Source organism: Lynx rufus, unplaced genomic scaffold, assembly GCF_022079265.1.
Source record: "Lynx rufus isolate CCGP_SWC_20201006 ecotype Redwood Valley unplaced genomic scaffold, mLynRuf1.p SCAF_13, whole genome shotgun sequence".
NCBI classification, from domain to species: domain Eukaryota; kingdom Metazoa; phylum Chordata; class Mammalia; order Carnivora; family Felidae; genus Lynx; species Lynx rufus.
The window spans coordinates 19984182-20010954 of NW_025814827.1; the positions used below are offsets into that span (position 1 = coordinate 19984182).

General features: G+C 36.4%; 1 protein-coding gene across 1 annotated transcript in view; it reads left to right on the top strand.

Moving 5' to 3' along the window:
• The window catches only part of NEDD4 (NEDD4 E3 ubiquitin protein ligase), a 135753-nt gene that overhangs the window by 24580 nt on the left and 84400 nt on the right, over positions 1–26773 (top strand). The window contains exons 4-5 of the mRNA XM_047075071.1: positions 39–77; positions 24424–24477. Coding sequence (XP_046931027.1) covers positions 39–77; positions 24424–24477 — 93 coding nt within the window. The remainder of the gene's footprint in view (positions 1–38; positions 78–24423; positions 24478–26773) is intronic.

Here is a 26773-nt window from a genome sequence, read left to right on the forward strand (position 1 = left end):
ATTTAAAAAATAGTTATACTCTGTTTATTGTCTTTTAGACTTTGAATCCAAAATGGAATGAAGAAATACTATTCAGAGTAAGTATGAATTTTATTTCAGTAAAACAGCAAAAAATTGGTTTCAATAGATTAGAATGATATTATTATTTATCATATGAAATGTATCTTATAATAATACATATGTATCTTATAATAATTTGTCCAGATTTTTAAAAATTTAAAAAGTGTTAAAGCTCGGTATTCCCATGATGACATGGTCCTAGAACCATTTATCTTATAAAAAAACATGTATGTAAGGTAACAAAGAGGTAAAAGATGATTATAAACCTGGAATTATCTTATTCTACTTTTTTAAAAGTTTGTTTGTTTGTTTGTTTGTTTGTTTTGAGAGCATGAGAGAGAGCACGCATGAGTGGGAGAGGGGCAGAGAGAGAGGAAGAAAATCCCAAGCAGGCTCCGTGCTGTCAGCATGGAGCCCAACATGGGGTTCAATCTTACAGACCATGAGATCATGACCTGAGCTGAAATCAAGAGTTGGACATTTAACTGATAGAGCAACCCAGGTGTTCCTATCTTATTCCACTTTAATTCTGGGTTAAAGTCTATATGATAGTCTTATTCAAATGTAGCAGATTTTGGTGTTTTCCCCTAAAGATCATTCAACATTTGTGTCTCCACAGTCACTTATTAAATAGACTGATCTGGACTAGAGATGGTGAGGGCCTATCAATAAATAGATGCATTTCTTTTCATATACCCTTCATTCACATACCTGTCGTCCCCCTCACCCTTCCTCCCTATACCACAAGAGCAAACTCCAAATCAGCAGTTATTCCAGACTCCTCAGGAGGGTCCTCAAATTGACAGTGCTTCTTTGTACCTATTTGTCAGATTGCTGATTCCAGAATCAATACCCTCCGAGTAATGGTAGAGATGCATATCAGTAATCTCCCCTTCTCTGCTGGATCATTCCCATTTGTACATTCCATCCTTAAAATGTCCTGCCTTGCCTCATATTCCCCTTTAGTTGTGGACTTAAATTTCTTTGTTCACTTAAATAACCAATGTTCTTATAAGAGTTGCATTGTAAGAGCTGTCCCCATCACGTCTACTTCTCTAATGCATTCTTTAACCTACTCTAACCTAACTCACACCTGCATCGTTGGAATAAAACTGCTCTTACTAAGGTCACCACTGACCCCCATGTTGCCACATTCATCTAGTCTCATCCTACTTAATGCTATCAACAATGGTCGACTGTAGCTGACCATTCCTCAAACACTAGCCTGTCTGCAGGCTGTTATGGTGCCACACCAGACTTTGGTCAGGAAAACAGAAGTCACTCTTCTGTATTCCACATTTGAAGATTTTTTATTTGTTTAGTCTTGTTTTAATAAAGTGAATTGGAAGGAAAGAAATTGCTGAAGCAAATGTCTGAGAAGCTGTTACTGAAAATCCAGCCAACAGCACCAACTAGAGTGCTTCTGGTTTTTCTTGTTTAGAGAAGGAGATCTCCCTTACCCTATTTAGTATGGCATGAAAATAGCATTTTAAATAAGTTTGGAAATTTTAGATTCTTGAGGAAATTGTATTGAGTCAGCTGGATAGTCATATGGGGAAAAATGAAGCTAAATTTCTGGCTTACCTTTACCAGAATAAATTCCAGATTTGGTAACCTCTGGTTTTGATTGCTTGTCTGGCACAAATATTGCTTAGGAGAGAATTTTAACATTCTCAAGTGGTTGAGTGTTTTATTTATTTACACTTTTACTATTATTTTACTTATTTTTTTTGTGTTTTTCTTAGAAATGTATGTGTTTTCAATGTATTGAAGATTTTTGGACCTCTTACTCTTTTTTCCTTCTAATATGATTGGCCTGTACTTGTCATAATGTTTGGCCCTAATAGGGACAAATGTTTATTTGTCTTGTTTCCAATTTTAGTGAGAGTTTATCTAGATTTTCTCCATTAAAAATAGCTTTTTATTATTTATCACATTAGAGATATATTTATCTCATTATTTTTTTTCAAGAATTAAAAAAAAATTGACACATCTAATTTTAGCCATTATGCGGTAATAGGGCATTGATGCTATAAACAACTGTAAAGCTATTAAGGATCTTAGCAGAATCCAGAGTGTCACAACATAATATTAAAAATGCACCTGGGGAGAGGCCAAGATGGGGAACAGCATGGAAGTTTTTTTTGCGTCTGTCATCCCTGAAATGCAGCCAGATCAACACTAAACCATCTTGCACACCTAGGAAACTGATTTGAGGATTAACACAACAATCTTCACAACCTGAACCACAGATCTTGGCAGGTATGTGGCACAGAGAGGTAAACTGGGGTAGAGGGGAGCTGCAGAGGTCAGGGAGCTATTTTTGTTTGCAAAGAGAGGACAGAGACAGGAAGAGAGTACGGGAAAGCATCCCCCCACCAAAGCAGTGGGAGAGAAAAGAAAGAGTATGCAAGGGACTGAATAAAAAAGGGAGAAAGGAGAAAGGAGAGGGTTTAAATTTCATTGAAACTCTATAAACGGGGAGCACAGAGTCTGAAACTCCACATAGCCCAATACCTAGTGGTGCTCTGGTGGGAAGGGCAAATCCCCAGGAGCAGAGAGTGAGGTCCAAGGGGCCCTTGGGTCACAAGGGGAGAGGTGGTTCCCTTGCTGGGAGGACATTTGGTAGAGTCTGTGTGGCCACCCCACAGGCAAAGGTCCCAGTGGACCCTGGAGAACAGCCACATTCACTGGTGTTGGAACAAGGATGTTAAGAGTCAAGCCTGGCCCTAGATGTGTGTTGTGATTTACCATAATCCCTGAAACACTGCTGCTACACGATCACGTGAACTTTTTCTGGGGCAGGCTAGCACCCAGCCACAGTCTCTGGGCATCAGCAGCAGCACAGTCTCGTGAACATTCCTGGGAGTAGGGGGCCATTGCTTAGGGAGACCCTACCCCAGAGGGTCAGAACGGGTCAAGGCTGCAGTCCCTCAGAAGTGAGGGGTTGGGAAACACAGTCACATCTGGGATAAAACTCAGGAGGGAGGTGCCACCTGGCAGCCTGACTGTTTGGTCATGGACATTGTAAAAGCAGGGAGTGGACAGAAGCCAGAGACAGAGGAGGTGTGCTCAATTGCCAGTTGGGAGAGCACAGAGCTCTGACACTAGAGACTGGGTAGCTTAGTGACAGCATTTTCCCATCCCCTGCATGCACATACACCCCTACGTGCAACACAACAATCCACGCCTGTGAGCTAAGCAGCGCCATCTAGTGGAGAATGGAACCGCTACACTAAGCCCTGCCCAACTGGGCCAACCTCACGCTTCAGGAACACCACAAGTCTCTCCGCTTGCTTAGTTTATGGACTATAAATTGCCTCATAGTTTGTCTTCTAGGAGAAATCGATGTAATTTCAATTGTATTTCAGTCTGTTCGCTGGTCCATCTATTCAATTTTTTTTCTTTTTCTTTTCTTATTCTTGAATACATAAAGAGTAAAAAATTTATTTTTATTTTCCATTTTTATTAAAAATATTTTTAAATTTTTTCCTGTATTTTTAACTTTTTTGTAAATTTTTCAAATTCTATTTTACTTCCATCATTTCATTTTATTCTATTTCATTGTATTCATTTTTTCAAATTTTCAAACGTTTTCCTTTTTTTTCTTTTTTCCTATTTTCCTTTTTTTTCCTTTTCTTATCTTTTCCTTTCTTCTCTAATCTCTCAAGCTCCTTTCAATAACCAGACCAAAACACACCTAGGATCTAGCATCCTTTATTTGATTTTTTTGTGTTGTTTTTAATTTTGTTATTTTAATTTTTTTACCTTATTAATTCCCTTTCTTCCTTCAAAATGACAAAATGAAGGAATTCACCCCAAAATAAAGAACAGGAATAAATGACAGCCAGGGGTTCAATGAACACAGATGCAAGCAAGATATCTGAACCAGAATTTAGAATCATGATAATAAGAATACTAGCTGGAGTTGAAAATAGATTAGAATCCCTTTCTGCGAAGATAAAAGAAGTAAAAGCTAGTCAGGATGAAATAAAAAATGATATAACTGAGCTTCAGTCTCGAATGAATGTCCCGGTGGCAAGGATGGATGAAACAGAGCAGCCAATCAGTGATATAGAGGACAAACTTATGGAGAACAATGAAGCAGAAAAGAAAGAGGGAAACTAAAGCAAAAGAGCATGATTTAAGAATTAGAGGACTCAGTGACTCATTAAAAAGGAACAGCATAAGAATCATAGGGGTCCCAGAAGAGGAAGAGAGGAAGGGGTAGAAGGGTTATGTGAGCAAATCATAGCGGAAAACTATCCTAACCTGGGGAAAGGCACAGACATCAAAATCTAGGAAGCACAGAGGACTCCTACTAGATTGAACAAAAGCTGACCATCAACAAGGCATATCATAGTTAAATTCACAAAATACTCACGCAAGGAAAGAATCATGAAAGCAGCAAGGAAAAAGAGTCCTTAACCTACAAGGGAAGACAGATCAGGTTCACAGCAGACTTATCCACAGAAACTTGGCAGGCCAGAAGGGAGTGGCAGGATATAGTCAATGTGCTGAATTGGAAAAATATGCAGCCAAGAATTCTTTATCCAGCAAGGCTGTCATTCAAAATAGAAGGAGAGATAAAAAGTTTCCCAGACAAACAAAAATTAAAGGAGTTTGTGACCACTAAACCAGCCCTGCAAGAAATTTTAAGGGGGACTCTCTGAGGGGAGAAAAGGCAAAAACAAACAAGCAAACAAACAACAACAAAAACAAAACCAAAAGGACCAAAAGCAACAAAGACTAGAAAGGGCCAGAGGGCACCACCAGAAATTCCAACTCTACAGGCAACATAATGGCAATGAATTCCTATTTTTCAGTACTCATTCTAAACGTCAATGGACTCAGTGCTCCAATCAAAAGACATAGAGTAACAGAATGGATAAGAAAACAAGATCCATCTATATGCTGTTTAAAAGAGACCCACTTTAGACCTAAAGATACCTTCAGATTGAAATTAAGGAGATGGAGAGCCATCTGTTATGCCAATGGTCACGAAAAGAAAGCCGGAGTAGCCACACTTATCTCAGACAATCTAGACTTTAAAATAAAGACTGTAATAAGAGAAGAAGAGGGCATTATATCATAATTAAGGGGTCTATCCACCAAGAAGATCTAACAATTGTAAACATTTATGCTCCAAATGTAGAAGCACCCAAATATATAAATCAATTAATCACAAACACATACTCATTGATAATAATACCATACTAGTAGGGGACTTCAACACCCCACTTACAGCAATGGAGAGATTATCTAAACAGAAAATCAACAAGGAAACAATGGCTTTGAATGACACAGTGGATCAGATGGACGTAACAGATATATTCAGAACATTTCATCTTAAAGCAGCGGAATATATATTCTTCTCCAGTGCATATGGAACGTTCTCCAGAATAGATCACATACTGGGACACAAATCAGTCCTCAACAAGTACAAAAAGATCAAGATCATACTGTGCATATTTTCAGATCATGATACTATGAAACTTGAAATCAACCACAGGAAAAAATGTGCAAAGATAATAAATACTTGGAGACTAAATACCATCGTAGTGAAGAATGAATGGGCTAACCAAGAAGTTAAAGAGGAAATTAAAAAGTCCATGGAAGCCAATGAAAATGATAACACCACAGCCCCAAACTTCTGGGATGCATCAAAGGTGGTCATAAGAGGAAAGTATATAGCAATCCAGGCCTTCCTGAAGAAGGAAGAAAGATCTCAGATACACAGCCTAATCTTACACCTTAAAGAGCTAGAAAAACAACAGTCAATAAAACCCAAAAACAGAAGAAGACAGGAAATAATAAACATTAGAGCAGAAATCAATGTTGTTTAAGCCAAAAAATAGTAGAACAGATCAATGAAACCAGCAGCTGGTTTTTTGAAAGAATTAACAAAATTGATAAACCTCTAGCCAGTTTGGTCAAAAAGAAAAAGGAAAAGACCCAAATAAATAAAATCAAGAATGAAAGAGGAGAAATCACAGCCAACACTGCAGAAATATAAACAGTAATAAGAGAATATTACGAGCAATTATATGCCAATAAAATGGGCAATTTGGAAGCAATAGACAAATTCCTAGAAACATATAAACTATAGAAACTGAAATGGAAGAAATAGAAAATTTGAACAGATCCATAACCAGTAAAGAAATCGAATTAGTAATCAAAAATCTGCCAAGAAACAAGAGGCCAGGGCCCGATGGCTTTCCAGGGGAATTCTACCAAACATTTAAGAGTTAACACCTATTCTCTTGAAGCTGTAACAAAAAAATAGAAATGGAAAGAAAACTTCCACACTCTTTCTATGAAGCCAGCTTTATCTTGATTCCAAAACCAGACAAAGACCCCACTAAAAGGAGAACTACAGACCAATTTCCCTGATGAACATGGATGCAAAATTCCTCAACAAGATAACTAGGAAACATGACCCAACAATACATTAAAAAAATTATTCACTATGACCAATTGGATTTATACGTGACATACAGGGCTGGTTCAATATCTGCAAAACAATCACTGTGGTATGTCACATCAATGTGATACATCACATGATCCTCTCAATAGATGAACAGAAGGCGTTTGGCAAAATACAGCATCCTTTCTTGATAAAAACCCTCAGGAAAGTAGGGATAGAAGGATCATACCTCGAGATCATAAAAGCCATATATGAAAGACCCACCACTAATATAATCCTCAATGGGGAAAAACTGAGAGCTTACCCCTAAAGTCAGGAACAAGACTGACAGATGAAAACATGCTCTACATCACTCATCATCATGGAAATACAAATCAAAACCACAATGAGATACCACCTCACACCTCTCAGAATGACTAACATGGACAACTCAGGCAACAACAGATGTTGGCAAGGACATGGAGAAAGAGGATCTCTTTTTCACTGCTGATGGGAATGCAAACTGGTGCAGCCACTCTGGAAAACAGTATGGAGGTTCCTCAAAAAGTTAAAAATAGAACTGCCCTACAATACAGCAATTGCACTACTAGGTATTTATCCAAGGGATACAGGTGTGCTGTTTTGAAGGGGCACATGCACCCCAATGTTTATAGCAGCACTATTGACAATAGCCAAAGTATGGGAAGAGCCCAAATATCCATCGATGGATGAATGGATAAAGAAGATATAACACACACACACACACACACACACACACACACACAATGGAGTGTTACTCAGCAATCAAAAAGAATGAAATCTTGCCATTTGCAATTACATGGATGGAACTAGAGGGTATTATGCTAAGTGAAATTAGACAAATATATGTCTCACTCATAAGAGGAATTTAAGATACAAAACAGATGAACATAAGGGAAGGGAAGCAAAAATAATATAAAAACAAGGAGGGGGACAAAACATAAGAGTCTCTTAAATATAGAGAAAAGGGTTGCTGGAGGGGTTGTGGGAGGAGGGGATGGGCTAAATGGATAAGGAGCATTAAAGAATCCACTCTGGAAATCATTCTTGTGCTACATGCTAACTAACTTGGATGTAAATTAAAAAGTAAATATAGTATTAAAAAATATGAAGTTACCATTAAAAAAATGAGCCTATTTTGCACTACCAAATGGATATTTAAGTTTGAACACAAACAACATAATTCAAATCAATAAACATTGAATAAATGCTGAAAAGGAGCATCTAAAATTATTTTACGTACAATGAACCTCAACAATATGACCAGTTCTCAAGAGGAGAGACAATCAACAAGTGCCAATACCAAGATGATGCAGATATTGGAATTACCAGTAAAACAGCTATATTATATTAAAGCAGCTATTATAATCGTTATAATTATGCTCCATTATATGAAGGTAAACACTCTTGAAATGAATGGGAAAATAGATATTCTCACGTATTAAAAACTAAAAATGAATGAAATAGAAATATTAGAACTTAAGAATATAAAATCTGAAATTTAAAAAAATCATTGAATGAGTTCAGTAGCAGAATGAAGATAACAGTGAAAAGAATTAGTGAACTTGAAGATAAGCAGTAGAAATGATCTAATCTGAAGAACAGAAAATAAAGATTAAAAAATTTAATAGAGTCTTAGGGACCTATAAACAATATTAAAAGAGCCTAATATTTGGGTCATTGAAGTCTTCGAAGAAGAAGGAAAAGGCATTGGTAGAAAAAAATATTTGAAGAAATAACTACCAAAATTTCCAAATTTAGTGAAAGAAATGCATTTATAGTCTAAAGAAGTTCAGCAAAACCCAAAGAGAGTTTATGCAAAGAAAACCATACTCAGACACATCATAATCAAGTTGCTGGAACCAAAGATAATGAAGAAAATTTGAAAACAGGGAAAATGGTACATTATGCATAGAGGTATAATGACTTAAAAAGCTAAATATTTTTCTTCAAAAACTATGATGAAACGGCATAATTAAGGTTGCAAGGAAGAAACAACAGTCAACTCATAATTCTATATCTAACAAAAATATCCCTCAGGAATGATAGTGTAATAAAGGTATTCTAAGCTGAGGAAAAATAAGAGAATTTACTGCCAATAGACATACTCTAAAGAAAATGCTAAAGGAAATTACTTAGGTTGAAGGTAAATTATATCAGATGTAAATTTTACTTCAGAAATGAAGAAGCAATAGAATAAGTATTGGTTATTATACTATCTTTCCCTCTTGAGTTCTTTAAAATATTTATGACTATTGAAAGGAAAAATTAAAACACTAGTGGGGTTTATAATTTAGGTAGATATAATACATATTACAACCAAAATATAAATGAGTGAAGATAAAGTAACCTTTTTGTTATAGGGTTTCTACATATTATGTCAAGAGGCTTAATACTAACTTTAAGTGGGCCATGAAAAGTTAAGTATGTATATTGTAATCCCTAGTGCAAACCATTAGAAAGTAATAGATATAGCCCAAAAAACAATAACAAATAAAAAACAATAAATTCATCAAGATGCCACAGAACCTACAGACATTAAATGGATAGTAAGGGATACTATGAATTCTGTGCCCATAAATTCAGCAACTTAGATGAATGGACCAATTCCTTTAAAGATACATAGTACCAAAAGTTTAAGAAGAAATAAATTATCTGAAAAATTCTGCAACTCTTAAAGAAATTGCTTTTGAAGTTAAAAACCTTCCAAGAAAGAAAACTTAAGGCCCAAGTGTTTTCACTGCTGAATTCTATCACATATTTAAGGAATGAATAATTCTAATTCTACACAATGTCTTATCAAAAATAGTGGAGAGAACATGTCCCAATTCATTTATGAGGTCAGAATTAACCCTGATCCCAAAACCAAATGAATATTTTATAAGAAAATAAAACTGCTAACCATTAACCTTCATGACTATAGCCATTTTGTGGTAAGCTTACTAAATTGGGCCCCTTCCATTTTGAAAGGGCCAGTAATTTGTTGTCCAATTACTTCTGTGTGTGGGTTTGCCTTTCCAGTCTGCAGAACCTCAGCCAGCACAAGTGTCTGGGGCCTTACAGAATGCATGTTTTATAGGGATAGAAATCTACATAACATTTCATCCTTCCAGGGGACTCAATTTCTAGAGAAAGAAATGTAGGAATGAACTCATGACCATGGGATCCATTGGTTACATCACCTGCGATGTCATCCATAAGCAAGCAACCTTATAGCACACTAGAATGTCCTACTGATGGCACAGGCAATAGTCTGCAAAGATGGGGTGCCAGTTTATTCACTAAAGCAGAGACTTCAACATGATGCTCTGTCTGCAATAGAAAGTATACATGGGTCCAGGAACAAAGGGGTAGAAGCAGGAGTGGCCCCACTTCTCATCATTTCCAAAGACCCACTAAAGGATTATGTGCTCTAGAGAGTTCTAGAGAACTCTGGACTTTACTAAGTTAGAGGTCCAAGTTCCCAAAAGAAAGCACACTCAATCCAAGGGACATAGTGAGTCCCATCAAACCACAGTTTACTGTTGTAGCCAGGGCACTCTGGACTTCTTGTGCTCAGAAACCAGCGGGTGACTGGGGCTATTAACTTGGTTGAGTTTGCATCTACAGTCATTCTCCAAAGTTTGTCTGGATTCTGCAGGGACCAGACTGGAGAATTAAATGAACCTATTATAGGAACCACCCATGTATCATTTAGGTCCTTAGTAGTGATACTAATCTTTGATATTCACAGCAGGTTGCAAGATTTTTGTTTTATAAAAGCAGCTTTTATTAAGATATAATTCGCATAACATACAATTCACCCCCTCAAAGTATACCATTCAGTGGTTTTTAGTATATTCAAAAAGTTGTGCAGCCATCAACAAAATCAATTTTTAGAACATTTTCATTAGCCCAAAAAGAAATCCCATGCCCACTAGCTGTCACTCCCATTTTTTTCCAACACCTGCCCTTCTTCCCAGGCAACCACCAACCTACTTTCTGTCTCTTAGATTTGCCTCTTTGAGCCATTTCATGTAAATGGTTTCATACAATACGTGGTTTCCAAGTTTTAACCATGTTATAGTGTGCATCAGTACTTCATTTTTGAAATTGCCAAATAATATTCCCCTGTATGGATAACCACACTTTATTTATCCATGCATCAGTTGATGGACATCTAGGTTGTTTCTACTTTTTAACTGTTAAGAATAACGTGTGGACATATATTTTCATTTGAAAGTATATACCTAGGAGTAGGATTGCTGGATCACATGAGGAATTGCCAAACTGTTTTCCACGTGGCTGTACCTCTTTACATGCCCACCAACAGTGTATGAGTTTTGAGTATGAATTTTGATTTCTCCGCATCCTTGATAACACTTGTTATTATCTTTTTTTTTTTTAGAGAGAGAGAAAAAGAGTGCATGTCTGTATGTTCATGGGGGAAAGGCACAGGGAGAGAGAGAGAGAGAGAGAGGAGAAAGAGAGAGAGAGAGAGAGAGAGAGAGAGAATCTCAAGCAGGCTCTATGCCCAGCATAGAGCCTGATGCAGGGCTCTATCTCATGACTGTGAAATCTTGAACCAAAATCAAAAGTCAGACTCTTAACCGACTGATCCACTCAGGTGCCCAACAACACTTGTTATTATCTTTTTATGTTAGCCCCCCTAGTGAGTGTAAAATGGTATCTCATGGTTTTCATTTGCATTTCTGTGATGACCAATGATGTTTGAGCATCTTTTCATGAGCTTTTTGGCCATTATATATCTTCTTTGGAGAAATGTTTGTTTATATTCTTTGCCCATTTTATAATTGGATTATTTGTCTTTTTGTTATTGAGTTGTCAGGTTCTTTGTATTTTCAGATACAAGTCCCTTGTCAAATACACGATTTGCAAAATTTTTCTCCTGTGGGTTGTGTGTTTTGATTTTATTGATGGTATTATTTAAAGCACAAAAGCTTTTTATTTTGAGGATGTTCAGTTTATTTTTTCTTTTGCTGTTTGTGTTTTTGTTGTCGTATCTATTCAATGTTGTTTTAGATTTATTACTTTGACCAGAGGGAGGACAGTTTCAGAGGCTTCCACTTCGCCTTCTCACTTTGATAGCTCTTATCCCACAAGCCCATGGATTCACTCTGGTGGTAGTGGTGGTGAGGGGATCCAAGTTCCAGTATGTCAGTCCCAATTTTACATTTGAAAACAAGGAAAATGACTATTGGGTGGATCACAGAACCAGTGGACTCAGTTTAAGCTGAATTTTAGCCAGGGCATTTCCCTAGCACACCACTGAAGAAGTCTTTAGGTATTGAGCCACTGCCTTATGCCAGTGACTTTATGTGTCCCACATTCTTCTCAGGATGGGGAGCTCCTTGCCATTAGGTAAGTGTGAGCTGGTCCTAAAACCCTACCACCCATACCATCTGTGTTGGTTTAGGTCCTCTAAGAAACAGACACTCAGATGAGAGTAGATACGCAAGAGGTTTTGGGGGGAAGCACATGTGAAGCTTAAAGAGGGAGGACACACATATGGGAAGAGCCTTCTGATCATGATGCAGCCCTAACACTTGTGCAAGGAGGGGGAAAAGGATTGGTAAGAAGAGCCCCACATTGCAGCACAGTTCTGAGAAAGTCTCATCCAAGCTGCCAGAGAGTTTCCCAGGAAAGATTGTTAGAGAAATCCTGTGTTGGGCATGAATGGCCAGGCTATAAATCCCTGCTGTGCCCAGTCTTTGGGAGTAGGCAGGGAGAAAACAATGGGTAGATTCAAAGGTGCGTGGTCACTTGGGAGCTGTCAATCAGCAATGCAGGTTCTCTTGAAAGAGATCCAAGTAGCTCATCTCTGGCCATTAGAGTTATGATGTTTAAGGATTCATATTGTCATCCTCAGAGCAGCCACTAAAAAATTAAAATGGAAACATATAGGTAAAACTCCAATAAAGGAAAAAAATGAAATACCAAGAAATACTTGATTAATAATTTTTTAAAAAGAGAAAAGGGAAGAAAAGAGGAATGAAGGAAAAATAGAAATAGAAAGACGATGGTTGTAAAGTCAACCATATCAATAAGTGCCAAAAAAAAAAAAAGCAAGGTTCAACCATAGACTCTTAATAGGAGTCACTCTTTGAGTATAAAGACACATTAAAAGTAAAAGTACAGAAAAAGATACACCATTCAAACACGAAGCCAAAAAAAAAAAATCCTCATATGGCTGTATTAACATTAGGTAAGTAGACTTCAGGATGAAAAGTATTCCTAGAGATAAACAGGGACATTGGACATTTCATAATCATAAAAGGGCTTATTCATCAAGAAAAGATGTCTGATAAAGGAGCTTCAAAATTATAAAGCAAAAATTGAAAGACATAGGGAAATAAATTCAGAATAGTTGATTTCATCACTCTTCTCTCAATAGTGATAAACTAGACAAAAATGTTAGTAAATACATAAACAATTTGAACAACCTATCAGTCAACCAATTTAGCATGTATGGAAGACTACATCTAATACCTGAAGAATATATATTCTTTTTATATGCCTATGGAACATTCACTAAGGTAGACTATATATTGGGCCATAAAACAAGTCTGAATACATTTAACAGACTTAAGATTCAACATGTCTCTGAAAATAGAATTCAGTGATACAAATATACCTGAGGAATCCGCAAATAATTTGGAAATTAAGCAACATAATTTTAAATAAGCCATGGATCAACAAGGAAATCATAAGGAAAATTACAAAACATTTTAACTTGATTATTAAATCAAAACATTATCAAAATATGAGATGAGCACATTCAGTGCTTAGAGACAAATTTACACCTTTAAGTGCTTATATACAAAAGAAGAAAGACTTAAAACCAGTGATCTAAGTTTCTATCTTAGAAAACAAAATATAGGGAAGGAAATAAGAATGGGAATCAATGAACTAGAAAATGGATAAAAAGTCAAGAAAATAAATGAAACCAAACATGCTTCTTTGAAAAGATTAATAAAATTGATATACTACAGCTAGCTCAAATAAGAGAAGTTCAAATGACCATTATCAAGAATGAAAGGAGTATCCTATAGATAGTAATAATAATAATAATAATAATAATAATAATAATAATGTAATATGAACAACTTTATGGCAATAATTTTAACTTAGCGCAAATGGAAAACTTCTTTAAAAGCCAAAAATATATCAGAGCCAGCATTAGAAAGAATGCTTGAAAGTCGGTACTACTTTTGAATTAGAGATGTTAACACAAAAATAAAAAAGAAGACTATTTGTAAATGATAGAGCAGGCTTAGAACCTTCCTGTCATGTACTCATTGTTTCTTTTACTAGAATTTCACTATTACCAAATGTCCCAGCCAGCATTACTTTACTCTGGGACCATAGGCTGCACATTTATTTCCAACAGAACTTTGCAAATATATTGTAAGAACGACCAGAAAAATCTGTATAGATGAATGCTGATTCATCACAGCTAGAATAGAACTGACAACACATGGTGATTTAGTATTTTCTGTCGAAAGGACATTATTATGTGTGGTCCATTGTTTTTCTCTTTGTCATTTATATCATTATACATAGCACAAAATATTTTCAATTGAATGTATTCACATAAAATATTTATTGAGATAATATAAATACAGTCAAAACTTGGTTATTTGGCATTTAACCAATGGAAATTTTGGTCAGACGTTGAAGGGAACCTTTACATCTTTGAGAAAATATGAGGTTCAAAGAAAGTTTTTGTGGAGAATTGTTATTAGTAGATCAACAAACAGGAAAGACTCCAAATTGAAATTAGTGCTTAATAGCAAATTATAGTGAAACCTGCACTTACAGTTGCTCAGATGAGACTAGGGAGGCAGGTTACAGGAGGGAAAAACATCAGGCAAGTAAGGTAACAATGTACACATTGTATGAGCATAGTGGATGAGCATCTGAAAAGACAGCTCACTCCATTCCTCATATTCCCATGGTGCTTCGTTTGTATCCTTAGTAGTCATACTCATCATATTATACAGTTGACCCTTGAACAGCATGAGTTTGAACTGTGGGTCCACTTATGTGTGGATTTTTTTTTAAAATGTAGCACAGTACTATAAATGTATTTCCCTTCCTTGCAATTTTCTTAATAACATTTTCTTTCCTACAGCTTGCTTTATTATAAGAATACAGTGTATAATACATACAAGGTACACAAAAAACAATAAGCACATTTATTATCTTGATTTATGTTTGTGTCACCCATAAGCCTTCTGGTCAACAGTAAGCTCTTAGTAATTGAGTTTTGAGGGAGTCAAAAGTTATTTGCAGATTTTCAAATGCACCCCTAACTCCCATGTTGTTCAAGGGCCAACTGTATTTACGTAATATGTATATGTTCATGCATGTGTTCTGTAGGAAAATATAGATCTCAACATGTGGGAACACAGGGTCTTTCTGTTGTGCATACTCCGCCACCCCTGGGTGAACTCTGTGTTTGTTTGAGTCTGAGGAGCCCTTTTATGAGCGTGTTACTTGTTTGTCAAAGTTGCCTTTCAAAGTAGTAAAATTTTCCTTTTATCTATCTGCCTAGTAGAGACTCTGGTTCTGGAAATTCTGACAAATGAAGCAATTATAAATATTTTCTGTATCATTATTTATATTTATATATAATATGTATTATATATATTTTAAAGTTTATATAATTTGAGAGACAGTGTGTGAGTGAATGGGCTAGGGCCAGGGAGAGAGGGAGAGAGAATCTGAAGCAGGCTCCACATTGTCAGTGCAAAGCCTGATGCGGGGCTCAAACCCATGAACCCTGAGCTGAAGTCAGATGCTTAACCAACTGAGCCACCCAGGCACCCCTGTATTATATATATATTTTGAGAGAAATAACTATCAGCTGTAATTTAACCACCATAAAACCACCACTGTGCGATCTTCCTGTATTGTTTCCTATGTATTTTTATGCATATATTTATACTCCTCACCTCTACATACACACAAAAAATTGGTGTGATAGTTTTCTATATTTGTTTCCAGGCACTTTGCTGATGCTTGCTAATGAGATGACCACAGTCCCTACCCTCAACAAAGCTCACTGTCTACTGTGGACTCCTATGAACATCCTTCTCAAAATAATTGCCAGTGTACTGAGCATTATGAAAGGGAAAACACCAGAAGCTAGGGAGTGAATACCAGGGAGATATTAGGGAATTTAGGGAATAATGTCAGGGAGATATTAGGGAAGTCTCCTTCTCTCTGCAGAAGTGTACCATTTAGGATGCTTTGGGGGGTCAAGTAACATACTTGAAGTAACAACTAATATTGGCTTAAACAATATGCACGTTTATTATCTCTAATAATAAGGATCATACATAGAGGAATGGGGGTGACTGCAGCATCTGGACAGTCATGTGTGACCCAGCCTCTCTGAGATTCTCTTAGCTTTCTGTCCAGGCTACAAGATGCTTGCAGCAGCTCCAAACATCATAGCCTCACACGATCATGTCTGTAGATAGAAAATGGAGAGAGTTTTCCAACATGTGTCTCTTAAAAAAGTGAAGTACCCTTTTCAAAAAAGCTCCCCCTGGAACTTTGATTCTCATCTCATGGGCTACAATTGTCTCATATATGTATTTCTAACCCAGTCTTTGGTAAGGAGAATGGAATTACCACGAGGCTTAGAAGAATTAGCATGCAGGCCCTGGGGATGGGGAGTGACCATCTATGCCTGACACACATTGTCATCCACTATTTGAATAAAATCAGAATCCTGTTAGCTAGGAAGAAATAGAGGACACCCTAAAGTACTAAGTAAATTATGGTACAGCCACACAATAAAACCCTCATCAGATATTTAAAAAGAAACAGATGTATATGTATTAATAAGGCATTGTTTCAAAATATGCTAAATGAAGGAGCTAAGGCACAGAACACTGTGTGCATGATACACCTATTTGTGTTAAAACGGAAACAAAAAATTGCTTTCTCATATGCTGGTATTTGCATAAAATACTTCTGGAAAGACCTAAGAAAGTGCTGTGTTTTCTCTGAGAGTAGGACAAGGATAAGAGAATGATTTATTGTTCACTATGTATCTTTTTTAGTGTTTAGATGCCCTCCCATAGCTATGTATTTATAGTTTATTTTTATATTTGTTGATGAAAATTGCTATATAGAGAAAGTAGAGAGACATAAAACACATAAATAAAAATGCCAAGATACTTTCTATTTATATAATGCTGTATGCTTATAAAAAATATCTAATTCATTTAACAGTGTTCTTTTAAAACATTTTTTTAGTTTATTTATTTGTTTTGAGAGAGAGAGAGAGCGCCAGAGTCAGTGGGGGAGGGGCAGAGAGGGAATCCCAAGCAGGCTCCACACTGCCACCACAGAGCCTGATGTGGGGCTCAAACCCACAAACCTTGAGATCATGACCTGAGCTGAAATCAAGAGACGGATGCTTAACCGACTGAGCCAGCCAGGCACCCCTACACAGTTTTATTTTAAGATGTACTAATATCATATGTCCACACAAAAACTTGCACATGAATGTTCATAGCATCGTTAATCATTATAGTCAAAAAGTCGAAACAGCTCAAATGTCCATCAACAGCTGAATGAATACACAAAATGGGGTATATGCATGCAATGGGATATTTTGCAGCTGTAAAAAGAAATGAGGTACTGATAACATGCTACGAAATTGGTGAACCTCGAAAAAGCAGCAAGAAACCAATTAAGAAAGATCACATATTATATGATTCCATTTATATGAACTGTCTAGAATAGGCAAATTTATAGAGACAGAAAATAGATTGGAGGTTGCCTGAGACTGGGGTAGTGGAGGGAAAGTTAGGGGTGACTGCTAAAGGGCATGAGGTTTACTTTTTGAGGTGATGAAAATGTTCTAAAATTGCGATAGTAGTTGTACACTGTGAAAATACTGAAAACCATTAAATTGTACATTTTCAATGGGTCAATTGTATGGTATGTGAAATATATCTTAATAAAGCTACGTTTTAAAAATGTATGTGCATTGTTTTTTTCCTGCATCTACTTGTAGAATTTCCAGGAACATTACTTCAGATTCTTTATGAACCCTGTAAATTGATACTTATCAATACCTTTGTTGTTCTTTGAAAAAATTTGGCTACTCTTCTGCCAAATTTTTCTCTCTACTGTTTTATGTATTTATAGACCTACATGCTTATTTTTGATTTTCAAAAAATCTATCATCAGCATTTTAATTTTTGTCTCTCCTGCTTTTACCCTTCCCAAAATATGACCCTATAAACTAGTTTTTGTGACCATAGCTTTACTCCTTTTTTTAATAAATTAAAAACACGATCTCATCAAAGAAGTCACACATAGCTTTAAAATGAGATCGTATAAAGGGGCTATAATGGAAAGTGGTAGACTCTAGAGCCCCAACTTCCTTCACCCTATCCCTGCTTCCCAGGAGGAACCACTTTTTAACTGTCGTTTGTTATTCTGGCCATTATTCCCATATTGCTGAATTGCCTGCACATCCATGTCCCAATCTGACTTCAAGCTATGACAGATGAGTAAACAGCCAACTTATGTTTGGCTGGTAGTTTGGCGCCTCATGGGATTCTAGGTTGAAAATAATTTTTCCTTAGAAACTTGAGGGCATGGCTTCATGATAACATCGTTGAGCAGCGTGTTGCTGTTGTAAAGTCTGATTCTAGTTCCTTTGGTGGTGGTTCTTTTTCTGTGAAACATTTGACAATTATCTTTATCCAGTGTTTTAAAATTTCGCAGTGATATGTCTTGTATGTACAGCTTTAAAAATCCATTATTGTGCTGGGCCTTTGGTAAGCATTTCAAATTAAAGACTCCTGTTTCCCTTCAGCTCTGAAAATGTTTATGTAAATAATTTCTTTAATAGTTTTCTTCTCTCTGTATTATTATTTTGGGTATTCCAACTGGTTTGTTGTAGAGTCACCTGGACTAATTCTTTCTCAACCAGAATTCCTCATGTGAACCAAAGAACACAGGAAATGGTTTGAGTGTTTTCTCATACCTTTCAAGGATGGTCTTATCCAGTACCTTGCTAGTTATATAGGAGAGAAATTAATAGATAACATACAGTGAATGTCTTAGGAAACAGGTCTGCAAACTTTTTTTTTAAGAGACATATAGTAAATAAATATTTTAGGTTTATGGGCCTAGAGGCAAAAATTGAGAGTATTATGAAGCTACTTATATATCCATTTAAAATATAACCATTTTAAATATTTTAAAAATTCTTATAGGCTATTTAAAAAACAAAAAGAAGCAGGTGGCTGGCTGGACTTGACCCACACATAGTTTTCTCAGTTTCTACTTTAGGGCGTTAGAATGTAATTATTTCATTGAAAGAGGATTCAAATAATCCACTTTTTTATTTTCTCTCCTACTTTCCTTAACTTAGCTTTTTGTTCTACATTTTGAGAGATTTTTTCAAATGTACCTTAGGTTGCTTATATTTGAATTCAACAGTCATTTTTAGAGCATATTGTTTATTTATTTTGGCGGGGAGAGCAAGGGAGGGACAGGGATAAGGGAGGGGAGAGAGAATCCTAAGCAGGCTCTGCACTGTCATTGGGGCTGGATCCCACAACTTGAGAGATCATGACCTGAGCCAAAATCAAGAATTGGACACCCAACCGACTGAACCACCCAGGTGCCCCTCAACAGTCATTTTTACTTCCAACACCTCTTTGTTCTCTAGTTGTTCCCTTTTTCTAGTATCCTATTTTTGCTTTATGGATGCAAAACTTTCCCAAACATTTCTACTTACATTTTTTTAAGTGTTTTCTTTTTGTTTCCTAAATCGTTTCTTTTTCTTTCAGAGACAGTTTTTCTGTGTATACATCTGTGATATCTGATAACCTAATCATACTTAACAGTGATAGAATAGAAAAAAATCACCTACTGCTTCTGTACATAAAAGGCATAAACACTCAACAATTACATGTTACATTTTTAGTTCCCATGTAAGTTTTGTATATTAAAACTGGTGGTTGCATTTTTGCAAAACCTATAACTGAAATCAGGCACAAAGAGAAACTGTGTGATAAGTGTGTGTGTCTGTGTGTATAACATCCGGAGGGTAAAGTACTATTCAAACATGGTCTCACTGGGGCAATTGCCCTCTTGCTTCAACCTTCTGCATTGTTTTGAGTTTTCAGCTTCTTCTGCTCTGTTTACTGCTATATCTATATCTATCAGCAGGGGGACGGTTGTAGAAGTGGCTGGAGAGGCTCATTGGGCTCAGATCATGAGGGATCATTCCATGCTCAGTCATTTGGATTTCATTCTTTAGGCTATTGGGAACACCTTTTGAATAGGGCAGTAAAAATAGCTTAACCAGTCTTTTAGGTAGGTCATTCCAGTTATATAGGAAAGAGAAATTAAAAAGATAAGATAGTGAGATTAGAGAATTCTGTTAGGTAGCAATTAATTAAATGCCAAACCAGGACAGCAGAGGTCTGATTAGATCAGACCTGATACCTATTTTTTTAGCAATATTCCTCAGACATCTACATTATCCACCTTTACTTTGATAGACACTGAGACTTTTGATTTTTCTTCCTCAAAATGTTTGTCATGGCCTTTCTCCCTTCCTACTCTCACTGGGACTGTCTCAGGCAAAGCTCTCATATACACTTCATGCTTGAGTCATAGGAGCAACAGTTCCCACAGGGTTTCTCTTCAGCCCAATTTATTTTGTGTATCACTGACAAAATAGTATTTATGTATGACCTACATCATGTCATTTTTCTTTTAAAAGCTTAATTTTCTTTCCTACCAATTAAGTCCTAACTCCTTTTTTTGTATTTCGGTGCCCTCAGCCTGGCTCTAGCCTAAATAATCAAAATTTTTTGCCACTTTCTTTTAAGTTTATTTATTTTTTTAAGAGAGAGAGAGAGAGAGAACATGAACAGGGGAGGGGCAGAGAGAGAGGGAGAGAGAGAGAATCTCAAGCAGGCTCTGCACTGCCAATGCAGAGCCCAACATAGGGCTCAACCACATGAACCATGAGATCATGATCTGAGCTGAAACCAAGAGTTGTACGCTTAACAGGTGCCTGTCATGGCAGGCACCACTGCCATTTTATAATACAAAAATGTTCTTATCAGTTTGATTTCCTTAGAGCATGCTCATTCTGCCTCCATGTCTTTCTTAATGTGATCTCCTTGCTGTGAATGTTCTCTATATTTTCTTATGCAAATTCTTCCCAACATTGAAATTTCAGCTCAAGTTTCATCTTCTCCCCAAATTCTTCTACATCTTAGAAAAGATTATTGTCTTACACTACTTTCCTATTCCCATGGTGTCTCACCCTTGATTGGGGTTCCCATCCCCATAGTTGCTCCATGGTCACAGTGTGATTATAAGAGAGTCAGCTGTCCTAACCAAGACAGGAAGAGAAATGCAAAGGGCAAAGGGACATCTCTCCTAGCTGAGTCAGCCCTATTTAAAGAACTCTCCCAGAAGCCCCATCAAATGACTGCCAGTAGGTTGGCCTCTTTGTCCCTGGGTGTTTATAGAGAAAACAATACATACAGTACAATGGAGCATTTGATATTTTGATCTAGGTGATGATGACACAGTATCTGTAGATCAAAAGTCATCAGGCTGTGGCCAACAGACACAGGAAAAGATGCTCAACATCACTAATCATCAGGAAAACACCAATCAAAACCACAATGAGATATCATCTCACACCTATCAGAATGACTAAAATCAACAACACAAGAAACAAGTGTTGATGAGGATGTGGAGAAAAAGGAACCCTCGTACACTGTTGGTGGGAGTGCACACTGGTGCAGCCTCTGGAGAAAACAGTATGGAGTTTCCTCAAAGTAAAAATAGAATTACCATATGACCCAGTAATTTCACTACTGGGTATTTACCCAAAGAATATGAAAGACATTAGTTCTAAAAGATATATGAACCCTTGTGATTACTGCAGCATATATACAGTAGCCAAAATATGGAAGCAACCCAAGTGTCAATCAATAGAGGAATGGATAAAGAAGATGTGGGGTGTGTGTGTGTGTGTGTGTGTGTGTGTGTGTGTAATGGAATATTAGCCATAAAAAAGAATGAAACCTTGCCATTTGCAACAACATGGAGGGAGCCAGACAGTATAATGCAAAGTGAAATAAATGGGTCAGAGAAAGACAAATACCATATGATTTCACTCATAGGTGGAATTTAAGAAACAAAACAAATGAACAAAGAAAAAAAAGAAAACAGAAAAACAGACTTTTGAGACTGTTAAAGATAGAGAACAAACTGAGGGTTGATAGAGGGAGGTGGGTAGTTGATGGGCTAGATGGGTGATTGGTCCTAGGAAGGCACTTATGATAAGCACTGGGTATTGTATGTAAGTGATTAATCACTGAATTCTACTCCTGAAACTAATATCGCACTGCATGTTAACTAAAATTTAAATTAAAATTTTAAAAAATTAAAAAATAAGATATTAGTTGAAAAAATAAAAACAGACTCTGAAATATAGAGAACTTATGGTTACCAGAGGGAGGGTGGGTGAGAGGATGGGTGAAAGAGGTGAAAGGGATTTAAAGTACCCTTATAGTGATAAGCAGTGAGTAATGTATAGAATTGTCAAATCACTATATTTTACATATGAAACTAATATAACACTGTATGTTAACTATACTGAAATTAAAAAATTTTTTTCAATGGGCCAAATATCAAGAAAAGTACTAAGAAAAATAGAAACATACTTGAAAAAAAAATTGGTAAGAATGAAGAGAATCCAAGTAAATTAACTGAATAAATGTGTATCAAACTTTGCTGTCTGATATCAAAAAATGCAACTTTTGTTAACTTGCCATTAGAGTACTTTATGTATCTTGCTCTAAATGAGGCCACTATGAAAATTTCAAAAATAAAGACCACATTTACTTTTAATAATTCCTTCTTTTCACTAGTATGTATTTTGTATATTTTAATGGTATTTAAAAATTATTTATGTATTTATTTTAAGAGAGACAGAGACAGAGAATAGGGGAGGGGCAGAGAGAGAATCCCAGGCAGGCTCCATGCTCAGCTTAGAGCCCGACTCAGGGCTTGACCCCATGACCCTGAGAGCATGTCCTGAGCCAAAATCAAGAGTTGGACACTCAACTGACACAGCTACCCAGGCACCCCTTAATGGCATTTTTTATATATGTTTATTGCAGTTGTATCTTCATTGTAAACACTAAATGATATGGATTGAACCTGTAGTCCTACCTAATGCTTTCTCCTATGAAATATATATATTTTTAATGTTAATACAATTACTTGTTTTTAATTTTTGGATCATTTACCTCAAATTTTCTTTTTTTTTTTTTTAACTTTGAGAGGCTGTATAACTTAGTAATTAAGAGCATATAGTTTGAAATTAGTCTGCCTAGATTAAAATAAGAATTCTACCTCTTGGGGCGCCTGGGTGGCTCAGTCGGTTAAACGTCCGACTTCAGCTCAGGTCACGATCTCACGATCCGGGAGTTCGAGCCCCGCGTCGGGCTCTGGGCTGATGGCTCAGAGCCTGGAGCCTGCTTCCAATTCTATGTCTCCCTCTCTCTCTGCCCCTCCCCCGTTCATGCTCTGTCTCTCTCTGTCTCAAAAATAAATAAACGTTAAAAAAAAATTAAAAAAAAAAAAGAATTCTACCTCTTGATAATTCTTAGAAAAAGAAGTCATCAGACTGTGTATTTAAGGTTAGTAAATTTTATACTTTACTGAATGTATCCTATACTTCAGTTTTAAAAAATTAATGCCTCTCTCCCCCAAGAGTTATACAATGTGGTGACCCTGAGTATGCTGCTGCAGGCAAAATTAAGATTATGTTCTCAGAAGGACATAAGGGAGACTGGACATTGGCTTAGGTATCTAAATATATTTTTCACACTTATTGGACCTTTTGCTGAAGACTGTCAATATTTTTAACATGTAAACCAAAGTTTTAAAATATCACAGTGTTTAATGTAATGTATTTATTCTCATAGGGAAAAAAATCAACTTAAATGTGAGAATTTTTTGTATGTCATCTTAATCTCTGGTATAAAAATTATTAAAGATTTTCTTCATATTTGATATTTAGTAGATGTTAACTCGATGTTGGAATATCTCAGCAAACATGAAAGCATCAGCTTTGAAAAATAAAATACTGCACATTAATTTTTATTTATACTGTAAGTGAAAACTAAGTGTTTACTTTTTGGCTGCTTGTGTCTATGTAGTAGAAGCAACAAATGGTTCTATAAAGTCATTACTAAAAAGGATTCAGAAAACTAGTCATTACTAAAAAGGATTCAGAGAACTACTTTGGGTAGTTCTACCTTGATAAATGAGAAGTCAGTAAATAAAATTTATAATAAGTTAAAACATAACCCATATATAAATATATATATGTATATATATTTGAGTTTATTTATTCATTTTGAGAGAAAGAGAGAGAGTGTGCACACAGGGGAGGGGCGGAGAGAGAGGGAGAGAGAGAGAATCCCAAACAGGCTCTGTGCTGGCAGTGAGTTCAAGAGCAATGAGATCATGCCCTGAGCCTAAACCAAGAGTCGGTCGCTCAACCAACTGAGCCACCCAGGCACCCCTATAACCTATTTTTTTAAGTACTTGCAAATATCTAAATAATTTTTTTGACATTTTATTTTCCTTTCTTTCATTCTATTTTAGAAAAAATGTAAAAATAAGCACCCAAATCCACTTCATTGTTACGGTAAAGCTGTTAGAAAATGGGTGACGTAGGATTGGTTTGCTTTTGTATTAAGTGTCTCGTATAATTTAAAATACACCTAAATAGAATTAGGAAATGGCAACATTTTCAAGAATTTATCTCAGAGTCCGTAAGTTGATTGATGTTCACTTGTTTTTAAAGAAAGGTTGTGTTTTTCTTAACTTAGGTCCATCCTCAGCAGCACCGGCTTCTATTTGAAGTATTTGATGAAAATCGATTGGTAAGTTATGTTGCACTAGTGTGATGCGAAGCCAGGATATATCTCAGTAGAGCAGAGGAAATACGCTGGGAATCTGTGATGTGAGAGTTGACTTGGGGTGGTTATGGAGGCTCTGGGCAAAAAGGAGAGGTGGATACATTTTTTTTTCCTTCTTGGTGCTACTTTCTACCCTTCCATTCTCCTCCCAGGCACCTCTCTTGATTGCCAGTTCTCACCAGATTACAGTCTTACTCAAGACCTGTTGTGGCAGGTGGTGGGATAGCAGGAAAGCTGGCCACATTGTCTTGCCTTCCCTCACCCTCTTCCAGCGTGGCCTCATGGGTATGCACAGGCTCTGGGAAACTTCTCCCTGAGCGGCTGCACCTGTGCTTCCTCCTTGCAGTGGATTTCTTCTGTTACTTGTATGTACTTACATGTCTCATGCCTTCTCCTCTTCCCACTCTTCTGCAAAGGAAGACTGTCCTCTTTACACTGATAAAGCCTCTAAAGGACTGCGAGCTCTTACAGAGGCAAAGAAAAAAAGGGCAAAGTTAAACCTGATTTTATGTTTGTGAAATGATAGTTCTGATTCCTCATCTCCTAAAGACTATCTTGAAGTCCTATCCTTTTCCTAATTTTGTCTCTTAGGAATACTATTTTACATCTTCTCCTTAGCATCTTTTCAAAATTTTTTTAAATTAAAAAAATTTTTTTTAAATTAAAAAAAATTTTTTTAATGTACATTTATTTTTAAGAGAGAGAGAGCATGCAAGGGTGGGGCAGAGAGAGGGAGATAGAGGATCTGAAGCAGGCTCCACCCTGACAGCAGAGAACCCAGTGTGGGGCTCAAACTTACAAACTATGAGATCATGTCTTGAGCCAAAGTTGGATGGATGCTTAACTCACTGAGCCACCCAGGCATCCCCAAATCTTCTTCTTAGCACCTTACATATATATTTTAAACCTGTAAAATTTGAACATAAAATTTGAACATAAAAAAAGAACAGTGTTATGTAAGGCATATCAGTTATTAAACAGAGGCACCAAAAAAGAAATGTTCACTTCTTAGCTAACTAAGAAACTGGATTTTTAAAATTTGTTTTTAGTGTTGGACTACATGACATGTTTTTTTCCCTGAAGAAATGATAACTATACTACTAATGGAAGATACTGAAATTAAAATATATTAATTAGCCTCATAATAAGCAAAAGGGTGTTTTTATTGCCAAAGGAGACTGATCGCTAACTGCAATCTAACTCTTTAAGGCTGAGTGATATGACAGATGTTGAAGATTTGCTTATCAGATATGGTCATATGCAGAAATGTTTGTTTTCTGCTTGTATTTTTGCATTTTCAATAGAATAGAGATTTTTTATTCCTTCTGTCTCTACAGATTTGTTTTCCTTCTAGATGGGGCCAGGTAGAATTTACTATTTGTGTTTTTTAAATCATAAAATAAACATATAGGAAAGTGTATGTAATATAAATCTTTTTTTAAAATAATATGACGAATACCTATGCACTTACGACTCAACGTAAGAACTAGAACATTACCAAACTCTACAACCCTCACTTCCCCTCCCCAATCACATCTCCTTTTCTTCCCTCGCACATAGTAGACACTGTCCTGAATATTGTGCTTATCATTTCTTTGCCTTCAAAAATTGTTCATCCTATACATATGTACCCCCTGAGTATAGTTTCCTTTTGCATATTTTTGAATTTATTAAAATAGTATCACTGTGAATACATCCCTCTGTGGTATGTTAACTAAGGTATGCCATTTAGGGTATCAACTCTGTTGGATACTCTGCTCTCAATTAGAAATACAGCTTTTCTCAAGAAGCTCGCTTTACTAGGAAAAGGGAGCAAGAAATCATTAGAACAGGGTGGTGTGTGTCATTCTAAGCCTCTGATTTGTTGTTAGTCCTAGCAGGTAATTGAAGTATTACCTATTACCTGAGATGTCATAGAAACTATAGCCATTGGTAGAGTAAGAGGGTTAATTGTATGGCAGTAAATGTCCTGTGCCTCTGTAAATGTCATTTGTGTTTATTCTTGTATAGCATTCACAACAAAATTAAGAACATATCCTTTTCCTAACGAATACTCTTTGGAAATGTACAACAAAGAGCAACGGATAAAACCTTAGGCAGATAATTTCTAGTCCTGTGGAAAATGTTTGTCATATAAGTGACATTTGTTTTGAAGAAGAGTACTCTTGGGTGCCTAGGTGGCTCAGTCAGTTGAGTGTCTGACTTTGGCTCAGGTCACGATCTCATGGCTTGTGAGTTTGATTGAGCCTTGTGTCAGGCT